The sequence below is a fragment of the Hyperolius riggenbachi genome, chromosome 1 (assembly GCF_040937935.1).
Source record: "Hyperolius riggenbachi isolate aHypRig1 chromosome 1, aHypRig1.pri, whole genome shotgun sequence".
NCBI lineage: Eukaryota > Metazoa > Chordata > Amphibia > Anura > Hyperoliidae > Hyperolius > Hyperolius riggenbachi.
The window spans coordinates 540,820,722-540,838,470 of record NC_090646.1 but is presented as its reverse complement, the minus strand read 5'-3'; the positions used below and the strand labels follow the sequence as shown (position 1 = coordinate 540,838,470).

Below are 17,749 nucleotides of genomic sequence, written 5' to 3'. Positions count from 1 at the left end.
ACTGAATCCGGGTGTTCCATGTCTAGACACATGGAATGAAATGTAGTTTTATTAAAAAACAATTAAACAATAGCCGTCAACGTTGTTTACTGTTGGAATTAATGATTTGCTCTGCATCTGCTGTGCTTAAAGGACAACTATCAAAGTTAAGTAAAATTCTAAATGCCGCATATATTTCCAGTAATTGCTAGCAAATAGCAATACAAAGGCTTTTTTCATCTTTTCATATTATGAGAAGAAATAAATGACATTTACAGGGAACAGTGTTCACTGTGGGTATTACTATGGAGGGCTTTGTCCAGCAGATCCAGCATACAGAAACAATCTTCACTGGCTCTAATATTGTGAGTAAAATGTGTTCAGAATCATATGAAGCAGAAATATAGCTTCAAATGTGGATAAATAATTATCAGTTGCAGTTCTGTCTTTGTGACTGATCCTCTCTCTCTCTCTCTCTCTCTCTCTCTCTCAAACACACACACACACACACACACACTCTCTGCCTCACAGTGTAAAGTAAACAGTTTACAGCCAGGTTACAGAAACAAGCATGCAGCTAATCTAGTCAGATCTGACAATAATGTTAGAAACACCTGATCTGTATATGCTTGTGCAGAGTCTATAGCTAAACTTATTAGAGGCAGAGGATCAGCAGGACAGCCAGGCAACTGGTATTGCTTAAAAGACAATAAATATGGCTGCCTCCATATACCTCTCACTTCAGTTGTCCTTTAAGCATTTATACAGCGCTTCCACAGTCCTTTACAAAGTAAATAGTAAGTAATTGTCCTTCAGAAGAGCTCATACTATGACCCCTACCATAGTAGGACAACTGAAGTGAGAAGAATATGGAGGCTGCCATATTTATTTTCTTTTAAACAATATCCGTTGCTTGGCAGCCCTGCTGATCTATTTGGCTGCAGTAGTGTATAATACTAGAAACAAGCATGCAGCTAATGTCATCAGATATGATAATATGCTTGTTCAGGGTGTATGGCTAAAAGTATTAGAGGCAGAGGATCAGCAGGGCTGCCAGGCAACTAGTATTGCTTAAAATAAAATATATATGGCAGCCTCCATATCCCCTTCGCTTCAGTGTTGGAAAGCAACAAAAATCAGCACAGTATAATTGTATGCTGCCAGATTTTACAAGCCAGTTATACACACACTTTGATCTACTATATCACAGTAATACAATTCAAAATCCATCACACATCAGAATAAATCTAACAGCATTTGCAAATATCTTGCATGTCTACTGCCCCTTTAACCTCACCCTTCCCACCAGCACTCACCACACCCACCACTCCACAGGTGATGAGCTTGTTGGCCTCCAGATCAGAGCTTGTACTGTCCAACAAGCACACAGTTCAGTTATCTGTATGAAAGAGGCCTGAAGTTAGACTTGCAGCATTCAAAAGAGAGCAACGTGCTTAATGGTTTTACAGGTTAGCTTCACTCCATAGGGTTCTGATATAGATTCACTTTAAGGCAGAGATCAGTCATTGCCCTGTGTGTATTATATGATGTGTTGTGAAGGTGCATTGCTGCACAAAGACATGGCTCAAGACTGAAGATAGCATAGGACCCTATACCACAGAGTCTGTTAGCAGTGGCTGCTAAAGGTGCCCATGCATCAGACAATGTATGGGCAGATCAAGAGACAGATCTCTCTGATCGAACCTGTTTAGAGAGAGCCGCCTCACTGCTACCTGTGCTGTCCCCCCCTAATGTAAAATGTGCTGGCCCAGTTACAGTGCAGTATACTTTACCTGTCCGTGTTTGCCGCTGACTCCGGGATCCGTCCGCAATCTGCATACACGCATCCCATGTGGTTGTCGGCGTATAGGTGGGCACGTGTGTGAAGTCACACATGCTTCCACATTAATCTGGCAACTATGTGTGGTGCGGTAACAGAACTGGTAAAGTATATAAGTATTTTACATTTGGGGGCAGCAGCGGGGGTTTTGTTGTGTTCGCCACTCATCCTAATATTGCTCACCCTTACTGACACGCACCTGATCGACCATGACAGCCATGGCCAGGCAGAGGCGAGAGAGACTTCAGCCTCAGGGTGCAGTGTAGGAGGGGGACGCACAGCTCACTCAGCTATCATTCCCCTATTCTGCTTGAAGCAGAGCGAAATAAGAAGGGGATACATGGCAGTGACTGCAAACCAGATAACTAGCGATTAAGGTGTTGGGGGTCCAGGTCTCTTAGTCTAATAGCAATCCATGCGTGATGGCTGTGGTGGGAGGGATGGAAGGGTGCACTTTGGTGTCTCAGCCTGGGGTGCTGGAGGACCTTATCCCGGCTCTGATGACGGCCTGACATCTTGCAGCATGTCCGTTCGATACATGCGACCAATTTTGGCCAGAAATTGGTCACGCGGTCGTTCGGGCATGCTCTTGGAGGCACCGATTTTCATCCAATTCCATAATTATTGAATCGATCGATCAGCTGCCAAGTTTGGCCATCTTTTGTACAATCCTTTCACAGTAACTTTGAGGCTTCTTCTCAGGCCTTGTGCCTTCTGGGAAGGATGATAAAATTGAAATAGGGGCCTATTTGACTGGCAATAGATACCAACCTAGGACAACAAAATTCACCTTATTCCTCTTGCATGACCCAGCAGACTGTCTTTGCATCAGAGGTTGTAGTGATCTGTACCTTACCTATCTTTTGAATGGTCAGGTCGTCTTCTTGTGAATACATCGATATCCAGCTCATATTTCTACCTAAATACATTTCTATCATCCTAATATTGTCAAGCATGGCCTAGTACTCGCTCACTGACAGAAACATCTGCAGGCCGTCTGCAAGGGCTGGGGAATAACAAAGAATATGTGAATGTGACATTTTAATGTGCTCGGTGTACAGTCCATACATAATCCATCATTTTTAATGAAAGAAATCTAAACAGACATCTGTACATACATTTGTTCTTGATGCTCTACCGGCATTTACGTGTCCTGCCAAAGCGTGAAGGAACACTGCCTGTCATTTCTTAAAGCTCCAGACTCAACCCCTCAGAGCTTATCCAGTGATTATTAGGAGGAAACATCCAGATTTATGTCTGCTATTATAGAATAATGATAACCATATATTTATAGTTTATCTCTAAAATCTAGACCTGTCATTTCATTTATTTTGAAGCTGACATTATTAACAGTGCAGCAAAGGTCATCTAGACAGTGAGGCTGAAAGCAGCTGCAAGAGTACACAAGTAGGCCAAAATCTCACTACAGCTGTTTAATGCAGAGTCAGCACATTCACTGCCAGTCCTTGCATCTGACAGCTGCAGAAGGTTTGTCGTTTATCAGTGCCAACCCCATTCCTTCACTATTCATTTCCACAGGCAACTATTGCATTGTCCAGTTACATGTTTATAGTCCATTCTTTTCTTTGTCTTTCCTTCTTCCATAGTTCAGGGGGGTTACAATGATTCAGCATATGATTTATCTTTTAGTTGGTGATTTATTGTTCTTGGCTTTCCTAATCCTAAAGCGCACTAGATATACATATAAATGTGACTTCTTAAAACAGAAGGTATTTGCAGGTAAAATATCTCCCATAATGCATCACTTCTGAATAGGGAAATGATCACTTAGGCACACATCCAGAACCAGTGGAGCAAAAAGTGCAAAGCAATGGTTCTGGGACACCTTGAGTTATTTTGGTACTCTGTAACACTAAAGTGCTGTGGCCAAAACAGATGACACTAAAGCTGAAGTGATGGTGGAAGGTATTTGTTAGGGTTATCGGTTAGGTGCCAGTTGAAAAGGTTAATGTTACGAGATAGGTCAGGGGAAGTTAGTTTTAGCTATAAGGGTTAGAAGGCAAAGGTTATTGATGTTGATGTTTGAAATTAAGCGTAGGGCGATTAACAAACAATAAAAAAACATCAAAGTTATTTGTGTGGGGGGAGGCGACTCCCAGCATCCACCCTGTTCTCATCTCTCTTACAATCATTTTATGCCTATAGTTTACTTTTTTTTCTTTTTTGTTATTCAATTTCTCTTTCTTTCCTTCTTAGTTGATATAAGCGCCTTCTCTAGTCACTGTAGAACATACATGTCAAATCCGGCCCGCGGGCCAAATCTGGCCTCCAGAGCCATGACATTTGGCCCTCAAGTGGTTTCCCCACTTTGCATTATATTCGGCCCACTCTAGATCACCAGGGAAGCTATATTGGAAGAGAACTCCTAGAACACCACAAAAGCCATATGGAGGAGGTAGGAAGAAAACATTAGGTACTAGGGAACTGTATAAGGGAGAGTGGGGGCTTCTAGTCACCAGGGAACTGTGTAGGTGAGGGAGGACCACTAGACACCAGGGAACTGTTTTTGAGTTGGAGGGGGTTATAATACATCTGGGAGCTTTATAAGGGAGGAAAGTGGCCAGTAGACATTACGGTTGGCCCACGACTAGGTCCCAGTGTATAATTTTGGCCCACTTTGTATTTGAGTTTGACACCCCTGCTCTACAACTAGAGTTTTGTTTATAAAAAATTATAAACGTTTTTGGTTCCAGGGAACCTGGGTTTCAACAAAGAAAAAAAACACTGTGTAGACATTTTTGCAATTCTTTATTCAAAATACAATGTGAATTAACTGTATATTATGCTTACAAAGTCAAAAAAGAAAAGGTATTATCTCATGCTAATAAAAACACATTGTAATGTTGTATACTATGATCCTGTGGAACTGAATAAAAACACATATTCAAAAAAAGAAGGCAAAGGTTAGACATCAGAAAGTGGTTAGAGAGTTAGGAATTTACCTTGGGGGAAGGTCATGGCAAGGCATCTAGAAAGAGGGAGGGGTTTATCAATTAGGAGGTGCTTAGGTGATTGTCTAGGAAGTTAACGATAGAAGCATTGGTTAGGGTTGGCAATCGACGGGGGAAATGCACCAGCGAAAACATTGTTGCAAATTAGTAATAACAGAAAAGAGGAATGTTCTCCCTGGTCTCCCAGTTCTGGTGTGCTATGTGTCATGAGCTTTATTTGCTCTGGCATAGTCAGTTTTTACTTATGAAGTGTGTGCTCCTAAAAACAATCAGAATTACATTTTATTCATTTTTCAGATTTTTATTTTCTCTCCTCTGTACGGGACATGTTATTCTTGTAATAGTTTAATAATGGAGGTCTATAGTTTTTGTAACACAAACTTGTGATTGAAACCCTCTACCTGAATGTAAGGTGTAATCATCATTTGGTTCTTTCCACACAGGCATAACTCAGCTGGGGGATCGCTGAGAATTTTGTTCAGTGACATAGATCCAGAAGAACCAGAGATGCAAGAATTTTTCTTATAATCCTTTTTCCTTTGTCCAGAAGTCAGGAGACCACACCAGCCATGCCTCTGAGGCCTTACAACATCTTTCTATACTCTCTGTTTGGAATGGGGACTTCTCTTCTTACCTGGTGACATTTTGTATGGACACAAAAACTTTTTATACTGCACTGCATGAACAGTGAACTGTAAATCACCTGTCTCACTTTCTAGAGGATAATGAAGTTGTTATTTTGTTGTGTTAGTTGCTTTTTAATTACTGTACATTGTATTTATTACTGACAACAGGTTCATCCCATTGCTTATAAAATGACCAAATTTCCGCTGTAGTAATTTTACTGTTTAGAGGGTACATGATTATTATGCCTCGTGTCTTTATAGTATTACTTCACATCTTGGATTTGGAATTGGTTTATAAATAAATCACCATCATGTAGCTTTTTGGAGTGTTTTTCTGTCAAGGTTCTTCTATCTGAACAGCAGTTTTTACTTCTGTGCATTGAAGTCCTCCTAACAAAACTCATTGAAGTCTTATTAGCCTATTCTTCCCCCAAACAGCATTATGAAGCAACTAGTAAGTCAAATGTGTCAGTGGTCAGCTAGAATGATTGACAGGCTCTACACTGATCTGACTTTGTAATTTTTTACTAGTAACATTGCAAATAATAATTTTATGCAGTAGAAATGGGGGAAGAAGGGGCCAAGCAGGTAAAAAGCGGACCAGAGAACACTGGTAAAAAGGGTGCCGGAAAACACTTTCATCTTAACTGCCCCAATTAGCTGCTAACAGTGGTAAAAAGGGAGCCAAAGGCACCCAATAAAATAGCGCACTCCGTTGTCACCCGCTATGCAAAGTGTGGCTACAAATAGCTTGGCACCTACTATTTGTAGCCACACTTTGCATAGCGGGTGGCCCCAGCTATTTTTTTCCAGTGCCCTTCGTATCACCGCTGGCCACTAATTGCGATAGCGGGCACTATAAGACTACAGCTGCTATTATCATTATAAAGGGCACCACCATGGAAGGTTAAGTTTAGGCTTCAGTTGAGGGATGGTTCTGTGTGAGAGTAGGGTTAGGGCATAGTAAAATAAAGTTAAAGGTTACCAATACTTTACGATCTGAATTAACTAGTACAATATTGGCAATTTTACCGATATTCTACTAGCGGCTATATCCATTGCCCTTTTTTACGAGATGCCTTTTTTACATGTGCCCGGGTGGGGGGAAGGGGGAAATGTTAGTTAATGAAACCTGGGTTAAATTTTTTAACTTGTGTCCTCTATTAGGTGCAAGAAGTGTTGAACCCCTACCTAGTTCTTATCAGAATAAAGTCAGTGGTGCTGAAAGGTTAGTGAATTGAGTTTGTGCTATATCAGTCGCATACAACCCCCATGGCATCAGCTTAACCTCAATAATTCAAAAAAGTAAAAAAAAGTATGGATTTTTTTATTGTAAGTAAAATGTAATTTCGGGTGCTACACATAAATGCAGTTTCACATCTGCTTATTTACTAACCTTTCAACACCCTTGATGTGATTTGCTGTGACCCGTCAGGGGGTTTTAACATTTTAGCAAGTAATAGCAGACAGTTTTAAAAATCCAGTCCAGGTTGGCAGGATTACATAAGTTCTCTGTGGCAGGGCTTCCCAACCATGTCCTCAAGTACTCCCAGTAGTGCATGTTTTACAGAAAACCCCAAACTTTCACAGGTGAGGTAGTTAGTGTCTCAGCAGAGCTGATTAACTACCTCTGTGGATTTGCACAGAACATGCACTGTTGGTGGTACTTGAGGGCTGATTTGGGAAGCCCTGGTCTAAAGGCTCATACACACATCAGACTATAGTCTTTGGAAAATGAAAGATCACAGACCAATCTTACCACCCTTCATGTAGTATGAGAGCCATACTCTACACAGTCTTTTCTATGGAGCTGAACTCCACATCAGAAAAAAATCTTTGCAAGATGCTGCACACACAGATGCTGTACAGACACAAAAGATCTGTAGCTGCAAAAGATCTGTTCCTGCCAAAAATCCAGTCCTGCAAATTGCAATGATAGTCTATGAGATCTGCAGATCATCATACACACATGATTTAACTGACATTCATCTGCAGATCAAGCAATCATCTGCAGATCTGAAAATCCATCCTGTTGGATCTGATCTGCAGATGAATGTCAGTTAAATCATGTGTGTATGATGATCTGCAGGTCTCATAGACTATCATTGTAATTTGCAGGAATGGATTTTTGGCAGGAACAGATCTTTTGCAGATACTGATCTTTTGTGTCTGTACAGCATCTGTGTGTGCAGCATCTTGCAAAGAGTTTTTTCTGATGTGGAGTTCAGCTCCATAGAAAAGACTGTGCAGAGTATGGCTCTTATACTACAGGAAGGGTGGTAAGATTGGTCTGTGATCTTTCATTTTCAAAAGACTATGGTCTGATGTGTGTATGGGGCCTAAGGTTTTACAACTTTATTGAATCTAACCCAGTGCCATAAAATGTAAAGCGGACCTGAACTCAGAACTTCCTCTCTGCTCTAAAAGATAAGCAACATCATAATAACATTTAAAGAAAAAAAAACAATTCTTTGTTACAGCTGATACAAATCCTGCAATATATCTGCAGTGTTTCTACTTCCTGCTTTCATGTAAGCAGACATATTGTTAACATCCTGTGCTTTCAAATGCGCTTATATGCCATGGCAGTCAGCTGAAACTGAGGAGAGATCAAATTACAACTTGTGATTAGACACAGATGAAGGGGAATTAGACTGGCTAAACTCTCTAAATACATACAGGGTGCCTTTCTCTATGTTTGCTTTTTGTCCTGCGCAAGAATTCACTTTAAGGTGGCCATACATCTATAGATTTTGTGGTGCGATTGGCCGCAGTTAGATCATTTTATTGAATCAGATGAAAATTGGTGCTGCAACAAGCAAACCCAATTGATGATGTATCCATTGAGCATGCTGGGAAATCTCAGGCCTATGTGGTTGATCGGATGACATGCAATATTGCGATGCCCGACAAACCTGATGGAACCCCCAGCCGCTGTGCCCCACATGTAAATGTGCCCCCCACCCCAGTGCCTGGGCATTCATATCTCACCTGCTCCAGTTTCCTCGACTGTCCAGATGCTCCCAGCCTTGTTTGCTGATTCTGTGCTGTCAGACGGATGTGTGACTTGTAGTTTCTTGGGAGCGATAGTTATGGACCTTTCTGAAACCATTAGGGCTCGTTCACACTAGAGGCGTTTTTTGGATTTTTTTTAAGCTCTGGTGATTTGTACAAATCGCCCTAAAAGCACTTACACTATGATTTCCAATGTGATAGTTCTCAATGGGGCATTCCGTTTGCTTGCCGCTGACAAAAGCGCTGCATGTACCATTTTCAGGGTGATTTGCCCTGAATGGAAGGTATAGGGAAATTGCAAAGCGTTTGAAAAAGCGCTTTGTATAGTGATTTCCCCAGCGCTTTAATGAATAAATACATTGTATTTATTAATTCCCGTGGGCAAAGTATTTTACATTTAAATAATTGCTCTGCTAAAGCGCTTACAAAAGTGATTATAACGTGCAGAGCGATTTGAAAAAATAAAACAATCGCTCAGCGTGTGCGAGAGCGCGAGCTGAACGAAATGTTAATGAGGCCTTAGGGCCTATTTCCATTACACGAGGATTCTGGATACCGAAAACTGACTCCAATGTATGCCTATGGGAAACTGCATCAGAAAAATCGCGTTTAGTGGAAACAGGCCCATAGGCTTTCATTGGAGTCAGTTTTTCTGCATCCAGAATCCGCCTGTATTGGAAACAGGGCCTTGGGGCCCTTTTACACTTAATCAGTTGCTCTCAGTTATAACTGAAAGAAAACAGATTTTCAAAGTAATGCCCATGTTTTCCTATGGTTCAGTTCACACTAAACGCATTTTAATGGGCCTGAGCCCACTGACGCAGTTGTGTCCGCTTCAGTCTGCTTTTCAGCATCTCTAACATTGATGTGTAACTGAAAAGCTGACATAACTGTGTCAGTGGGCTCAGGCCCTAACTGAAAGCTTTTTCACAATGCACTGCTACAGAAAAATTTACACCAACGCACACTAACCTGTAGTAACGCATACCAACACATTAAAGAGACACTGAAGCGAGAATAATTCTCGCTTCAGAGCTCATAGTTAGCCCCTGCTAAACCGCCGCTATCCCGCGGCTAATCGGGGGTCCCTTCACCCTCCCCCCCCCCCCCCCCCCCGCAAAATCAACTACCAAATTGGTCGTAGATTTTGCTGCTCCTAGAGGCAGGGCTAACGGCTGCAGCCCTGCCTCCAGTCGCGTCTATCAGCGGCGCATCGCTGCCTCTCCCCCGCCCCTCTCAGTGAAGGAAGACTGAGAGGGGCGGGGGAGAGGCGGAGATACGCGCTGATAGGCGTGCGTGGGGCAGGGCTGCGGCAGTTAGCCCTGCCTCAATCCGGAAGAGATCCCCCGCTGCTCGGAGGGGATTTCGGGGGGGTCAGGGACCCTAGTTTAGCTGCGGGATAGCGGCGGTTTAGCAGGGACACACATGCCCCTGCTAACTATGAGCTCTGAAACGAGATTTATTCTCGCTTCAGAGTCTCTTTAAGTGTAAAAGGGCCCAGATTTATTGATAGGTAACGTGCATCATCTTACAGCAACCAGATGCATGTTAATCTACTGTAATCAAATAAGAGAAAAGTTGAAACGCTAATCAAATAAGAGAACAGTTGAAAGGCTGATCAAATAAGAGAAATATGGAAAGGTTCTGTGGGGTGCACATCTTATAAACAGTAGTTGGACTTTTCACTGCCTAGCTAATCTTCACTGCTTGTCCGATGCCTGCGCCACTTGTCACCACCTCCCCCCGACAGCATGTCGTCAGCTACACACCTGACACACGTGTGTGTGGCCTGGCCTAGTAATTTCACCAAAGGGGATCAGCTCCTTTGTAATTAGTATTGTGGACTATGCAGCACCCAAGGCACTCAAATTTCCTGCACCATGTCACTCAGTGGTAATACAAAGAAATGGCTTGCCATCGCTACATCACACTCAGTGTACGTAATGCAGACAAAATTTTACAAAAAGAAAGAAATTTGGCACAGAATAACAACCTGCACTGCACAAACCACAAAGTGGCATAGTAGCAAAAGCAGAATTTCCTTTTATAGACTTTGCTAGTTCTCATAGTATCCAAGTACTTAAAGGACCACTATCGCGGAAAATGTTAAAATTTAAAACACATGTAAACAGATACAAATAAGAATTATGTTTCTTTCAAAGTAAAATGAGCTATATTTTTTTTTTCCCTAGTTGCTGTTACTTACAGTAGGTAGTATAAATCTGACAGAGCCGACAGGTTTTGAGCTAGTCCATCTCTTCATGGGGGATTCTCAGTACGGCCATTATTCTTTATAAAGACACTCCCTGAAAAAGATTTATACAAAGATGCTGGCCACTTTTTGGCAGTTGGATGGAGGAACTGCTCTATTCACTAAGTGCTTTTGAACATAAAGAAAACCCTGAGAACCCCCCATGAGGAGATGAGCTAGTCCAAAACCTGTCAGTTCTGTCAGATTTCTACAACCTATTGTAAGTGACAGCAACATAGGAGAAAGGTAATTTATGGCTCATCTTACTCTGGAATAAATATGGTTCTTATTTGTATGTGATTACATGTATTCTAAATTTTACATTTTTTGCGATAGTGGTCTGTTAATCAGATGTTCAAGATGATGCAAACATTTTTGCCATGCATGCAAATTGTATGCTGCTTGGAGGTGGGCCAATAGATTTCAGTAGGAAGTGTATTTTGTGCATTTCTAAGCTGCACACAATTTACATTAAACTTGCATCTCATCTCATTTGCCAACCCGAAGTCCCATACACACGCTCAGCAGCGGCCTTTTATGCAGCACAATTATCAAACAACTTTTGTTGTGAAACAAGTTGAACAACCAAAAAAATGTTGCCTGCAATTGTTCACACAACTGATAAGACTGATAAGACATCAATTCAACAGTTGGATTGACGTCTTATCAGTCTTATCAGTTCTTTGAACAATAGCAAGCAACATTTTTTTTGGTTGTTTCAACTTGTTTCACAGCAAAAGTTGTTTGATAACTGTGCTACATGAAAGACAGCTGTTGAGCGTGTGTATGGGGCGTAAGGCTCGGTTACCACTACTGCGCTGTTGAGCGTGTGTATGGGGCGTAAGGCTCGGTTACCACTACTGCGCTGTCGAGCGTGTGTATGGGGCGTAAGGCTCGGTTACCACTACTGCGCTGTCGAGCGTGTGTATGGGGCGTAAGGCTCGGTTACCACTACTGCGCAAAGTGGACATTTTTTTCATTGTTTGTTTTGCCAAATCAAGAAACTTGACTGTCACATGGATCCTATAAATAGCATCTGATAACACTTTTCAGTCTGAAATGAATCTGTTGGATCCACTGCAGTAAGCAAAACACACGGTTTTGTGGTCTGCAATTTTTCCTGTTCAGCAGATACATTTCCCATAGAGCTTGTGGTGGAAATGCATCTGCTTCATCAGAGTGAACACTGCTGTAGATCTGGCTCAAGTGGAAACCTAGCCCAGAGGTGTATCTACAGGGTGCAGGCATGGCATGTGCCATGGGCGCCTCTTTCTGGGGAGGCTAACCATAGCATCTTTGGTGTTCATTCTAGTTTTTATCTGGGGGACATTCTTCTGCCTGGTTACATCTTTTGGTGGGACAAGCTGCCTAACTGCTATTTGGGGGGTATGTATAGGCTGAACTATTGCGGTACTCTTATAGGCCATGCTCCACACAACCAATTCAACCGAGATTACATGTTAAAGTGTTTGGAGGGGCACCCACCTCCCTTCCTGGGGGTGAATTTCCATACCATAAGCGTTCTTTTCCCTAGATACGCCTCTCACCTAGCCTAAAGCCTGGTACACACTTTTATTTATGATTGGCCTGTCAATGACCAGTTTTACCACCCGATGTAGTATGAGAACTTACCGACACAATCTGGTCACAGTATTCAATATCTGTTGGCCCTCATACTACATGAAGGTGGTAAAACTGGTCAGTGATTGGCCAATCATAATTGAAAGTGTGTACCTGGCTTGGCCAATCACTAACCAATTTTACCATCACCATGTAGTATGAGGGCCATCAGATTTTGAACACTATGAACAGACTGTGTAGGTGAGCTACATGGAGGTGGTAAAATTGCCCAATCATCAGCCAATCAAAATTGGATGTGTGTATCAGGCTTTACTGTACAATCAAAATTCTGAGGCTTTCTTTCATTGCACATCACAGATCCTTACTGCTTTTTTCTCAATAAACCTGATTTTCCCACAGTCATTTCTATGTAATATATCATTCATGGTACATCATTCAGATGACTTTGACAACCATATAATCAAAAGAACACACAGATTTCACATTTCATGGATAAAAGCTACCCGTCCTATCCACAGATTTCATGCACTAAACCTGAACTTGCATTTTCAGGCCAGCTAATGTACTCTGATGAATCGAATGAAAGTAATTGCGTTTATTTTGTGTAGATTTGGTTGTTTTAATTGAAAATGCAATGCAGTGTTGTTACCATTGTTTGTTATTACATTGATAAGCTTCCACAGGTGGTACTGATGTGTGGCTGATTTGTAGGAGGACAGTGTAGGTCAGCTGCATTCCACCCATAACATTGTCGTGTCCTCACATGCTTCTCACTTCCACCACTGTATGTATCCAATAAAATGACAATAAAATGTGAATATAATTATGATCCACAGGATGCATTAGATGGCTCTCGGCACCAAAAAAACCCAAACAAACTATCAAATAAACCTCCTTTTAACGGAGCTTCATAAATGCTGTAGGCTTTTGGGGGGCAGCTGCTCCCTAGCCCCCCGTCTGCATATGGTCTTCCATCTTGATTCTCCCAGCTGCAGCTGCCACAGCAAGAACTGGCATGGAGTCCATTAGTGTGTTTGTACCCGCCGCCGGGAAAATCAAGAAGAAAGGCCCGCATACAGATGGTGGACTAGGGAGCAGCCCCCCATGGTAATCCCTGGCGTTTAGTTTTTTTGCGGCGCTCGGCCGCGGGTGGGATAGCCTAGCGCTAGCTACATGATTGCCCCATCCCTGCGCCATCCCTCCCACCCCTCCGATCGCCACCGGTGATCATAACCAACAGGAAATCCCGCTCTGAACGTGATTTCCTGTTAGGGCTTCCCTCGACGCCATGGCGTTGATCGGAATGACGTCATCGATGCCTCGCTCGATTCCCAGCTGCTCGATTATTTCCAAGCATTTCCGATCGCATTTCGATGATTGTTAGGTCGATTCTCATGTACAGTATGCCAAATCGACCTAGGGATCCATCGAAACGCAAATCAGACATGCCGGAAATAATCGAGCAGCCAGGAATCGAGCGGGGCATCGAGTGCGGGAACGTACTGTGTGTACCCAGCATGAAAGGTTAAGAAGTCTGCCAGCAGGACACTGTGATGTACAGATTGGGTGCCTGTTTCCAGTGGCAGCATCAAACAATGAACAACGTCATCAATTACCATATGTATTGGCAGCTCTGAGGGCTGCGGGGGATAGGTATTTGTGAAAGTTCCAATGACTTTCCTGTCAGGCAGGACCAGCCTTTCTAATGCTCATAATTCACCATGAACCCAGGTTTGATATTAAGTCCATGTTTCAAAGTCCCGAACAGTTTCATAAATTCCTATTCGCATGTCCTTCTTTCATTACCTGATTAGAATCCCCCACTCTAGTCACCATGTTAAAGGGGGGTTCTGATCCAGCTCTGAAACATGCCTGAATAAGAAAAAAGTTTCGAAAGCTTGCAAAGGAATCTTTTACAATTAGTCATTAAAGGTATCTTTTCCAGTGTGAAGCAAGCACTCAGGAGTGGAAAAGTTGATGTGCCCAGACCCTCAGTACTCCACGTAGTAGTACTCCACAGTAGAGTCGGCACCATCGATTTGTATCAAAGCTCTTTTATTCCATCAAAAGTGGTTTAAAAAGTAATCTGTAGCAGCTGCTACAGATTACTTTTTAAGCCACTTTTGATGGAATAAAAGAGCTTTGATACAAATCGATGGTGCCAACTCTACTGTGGATAGTCATAAAAGGTATCACCTAAACAACTTTTGTTGTTATGTCTTCGGATTCTTAACTGTCACTCACCCAAACTGGTTGAGCAGTCTAGAGGGGCCGGTGGCTTCCATACACGTGCTGGATTCTTCTGGCGTGTGTACAGAGCTTCGGTGTTATACAGTGGTTGGACTCTGACTTAACCTCCTTGGTGGTTACCCCGATTCAGGCTCGGAGTAAAAGAAAAAGTTGCTGGGATTGGTAATCCCGGGAAGTGTGTCTGTGCAGGGGCTGCTGCAGATCTCTCTGCTGTATGTCTTTTTCCTGCTTTTAGGGTCTAAAAGCACATGAAAAAAAAACAAGGAGGTTAAAGAAGTTGCTTATAATAGTTAGTACAGCAGAAGGTGGGCAGAAACTCATCCTGAATGTCCCCTTATATGCATTCGCACAGAACCTGATTTGTTAAAGCCATGCTAGAACGATGTCCAACGGTCAGGTAAAGATCCCAAGCACAGATTTCAGAAAGAAAATGTGCCACACACAACACCTGTGATGCACAATGCATTATTCACACAATGTTTCCTGATTATTGTCAAGATTACAGGGTTCTACATTATATATCAATGATATTGCTGCTTTGTGAACATTCAATACTCCCTCACCCAAGCTCAGAAAAAGTGTACAAGTAAGTTGTAATTGTACAAACTTGACAAATGAATTACATGTTAATCTCCCCCCCCCCCCCCCCCCCCCAGCATTCTTTATTGTACAGACTAGTAGCCAATCAGTAGTGATGGCCATGTCTAGGAGAACTCATAGAGAAACGTGATTTGTTTGATCAGCTGACAGACTTGCAAAGCTCTGATTTGCTGTGATCACATCCTGCTTTAGCACATGATCATGACTAGCAAATCAGATACTTATTTATCACCTGACTAAACTGATCATCACATGCTTCTCCATGAGTTCTCCTAGACATGACTATCACGACCAAGCCATCAGACCAGCAAGCCTACTTCCCTGTAGGACAATAGCTATAAACTGTGATACAGCCTGTGAATCGATTGATATTTATGTCCGAGAATAAAAGATATTTATACATCTGCATGGGATGATCGTGGCACATGATTTTGTACTGTAAATGTTTTTAGTTATGGATTTATTCACATGGAAATTTTGTAAGGAAGAGTGTGTTTTTTTCTGAGCCTTTTACACTTTTTAAAAACTATTCATCAAAGTAGATAACTGATGCAAAGGACATGGATGTTTCTGATGCACAATGGTCACACATAGTAGGCGGTTACCCAGTCTTGCTGTAAGAAATGTCTTGAAAGATGAGCACTTTTTCTTTTGTATCCATGTCTTTGTTGGTTTTGACATTGTGAATATTAGGTTTGAAAGTGCTGTACATTTTGGATGCAATCAACAATAAAAACTACATTTTTTATGGTAATCCGTGTGTACATGCTTTCTCATCAACCAAAACTGCGCATTAATACTAAAATGGTCTTGGTGTACCTGTAGCCTGAAGCTTACTGGTACTTCACATTGTTTTTGTAGACCAGGCAATCTTTTCCATCACTCCATTGTGCCGTGTAAAGACAGAAAAAACAAGGGAGCCAAGCCCTGCTTCAAATCACCATAAAATGTATTCAAAAATAGAAAACACTGAATTACCACATATGTGTCAATTAAAATCATAAAATCTCTTTCCAAGTTGAAACTATAGCGCAGCCAGCTGGGCACACACCTGCACACATTCTCCCATTAATGCCATACACACAGGGATCCCAACAAGGTACACTGTTCAAAGGAAAGCAACTGTTGTTTACTGAAAAATTCTAACCTCTAATGTTCCTCTGATATAAAGGCAAGTACAAGTGGGCCTGGAGTCACAGTTCAATGAGAGAAGCAAGCAAGGCCTTCTAGCAAAAAAGTTACAGTATCATGTCAGCGACACATCCAGAATACTTTCCCAAAGCACTTATTGCATCCAGCGTTAAAGCAAAAGGGTAACCCAGATCCGCAGTCAGTTGCACAACAATGGATAGCTGCCTCACTAAGGCTCTCACCACTCAGTTCCAGAGGCCAGGACCGTGTTCACTCCACCAGATCCATGAGAGTCCCTTATCCAGGGTTTGCAAAGCCAGGGAGAACATGTGCGCACATGCACCAGTAACACTTAACTATTATCCACTCTGCCCCTAGCGAAACGCCATCTAGCAATAAGGCGGTACCATACTATATTGCTGGGCTGTCAGGGCTTGTGGACCGTTGCTGCAGGAGAGAAGAGAAAGATGCCTCATGCACATATATTTTCTATTTTTGAATGAAATTTATGGTGATTTAAAGCAGGGCTTGGCTTCCTTGTTTTTTCTGATTGTATCACCCGAGACCCATGCTCCCTCACAGTGTGAGGTACCACCATTGGCAATGGCCAGTGAGATCCAGGAACTCCTTTTGTAATTGTGCCGTGTAAAGACAAGACAGTCTGGTCGCTCAATCCATTACAGAGGACATCTACTGTCCTCCATCAGTGTCTTCTAGCAGTTAGCACAACCTGTACACAAGGACTATTTAAAAACAAAATAAACACATACAGGGCCTCAGGCAGCGCAATGAGTTTGCTCCATTTCTACTCCCCCCCCCCTCCCCCCAAAAACACCACCACTACAATTCAGATTTAAAAAAAATAGTTACATACATCCAGATAAAGGCATCTAGTAGTCAAACACATAGCGTTAAAACAAATAACAAGACAAATAACATTTATATCGCGCTTTTCTCCTGGCGGACTCAAAGCGCCAGAGCTGCAGCCACTAGGATGCGCTCTATAGGCAGTAGCAGTGTTAAGGAGACTTGCCTAAGGTCTCCTACTGAATAGGTTCTGGATTACTGAACAGGCAGAGTCGAGATTCAAACCCTGGTCTCCTGTGTCAGAGGCAGAGCCCTTAACCATTCCACCATCCAACCACCAAATAAGAAGTCACATGCCACCAAATAAAATAACTAAGTAGCCAGTTGCCTCAAGATAAAAGGATAAAGTAGTCACATGTCTCCATATCCCCTACCTTTCGTGTCCCTACCTCTCCCTCTACATTGTAAGCCTTTGGCAGGGTCCTCCTCCTTGTATCTGCTACCTGTTCATGCACCTCCATTATCGTAACCCATCCTATGGATGAGTGAACTCTTGAGTGAACTCGACTTGCCCAATTTCCATGCTCCCATCCAGTGACTGACTAAGCATTACCTGGTACTCATACTGTGCTGCGTGATCTGTTGTACATGTATTGACTTATTGCTGGATGTCACCCCTAAATATTGTCTTTAACCT

General features: G+C 42.4%; 1 protein-coding gene across 2 annotated transcripts in view; it reads left to right on the top strand.

The window, feature by feature from the left end:
* SNCAIP (synuclein alpha interacting protein) overlaps nucleotides 1-5,697 on the top strand; it is a 309,420-nt gene extending 303,723 nt beyond the window's left edge. Inside the window, exon 14 of one of the 2 annotated variants that reach the window (XM_068246969.1) lies at nucleotides 5,235-5,697. In XM_068246969.1, coding sequence (XP_068103070.1) covers nucleotides 5,235-5,319 — 85 coding nt within the window. In that variant the 3' untranslated portion in view covers nucleotides 5,320-5,697. The remainder of the gene's footprint in view (nucleotides 1-5,234) is intronic. The other variant, XM_068246983.1, reaches the window with a different exon arrangement.
* Nucleotides 5,698-17,749: the final 12,052 nt, after the last annotated feature.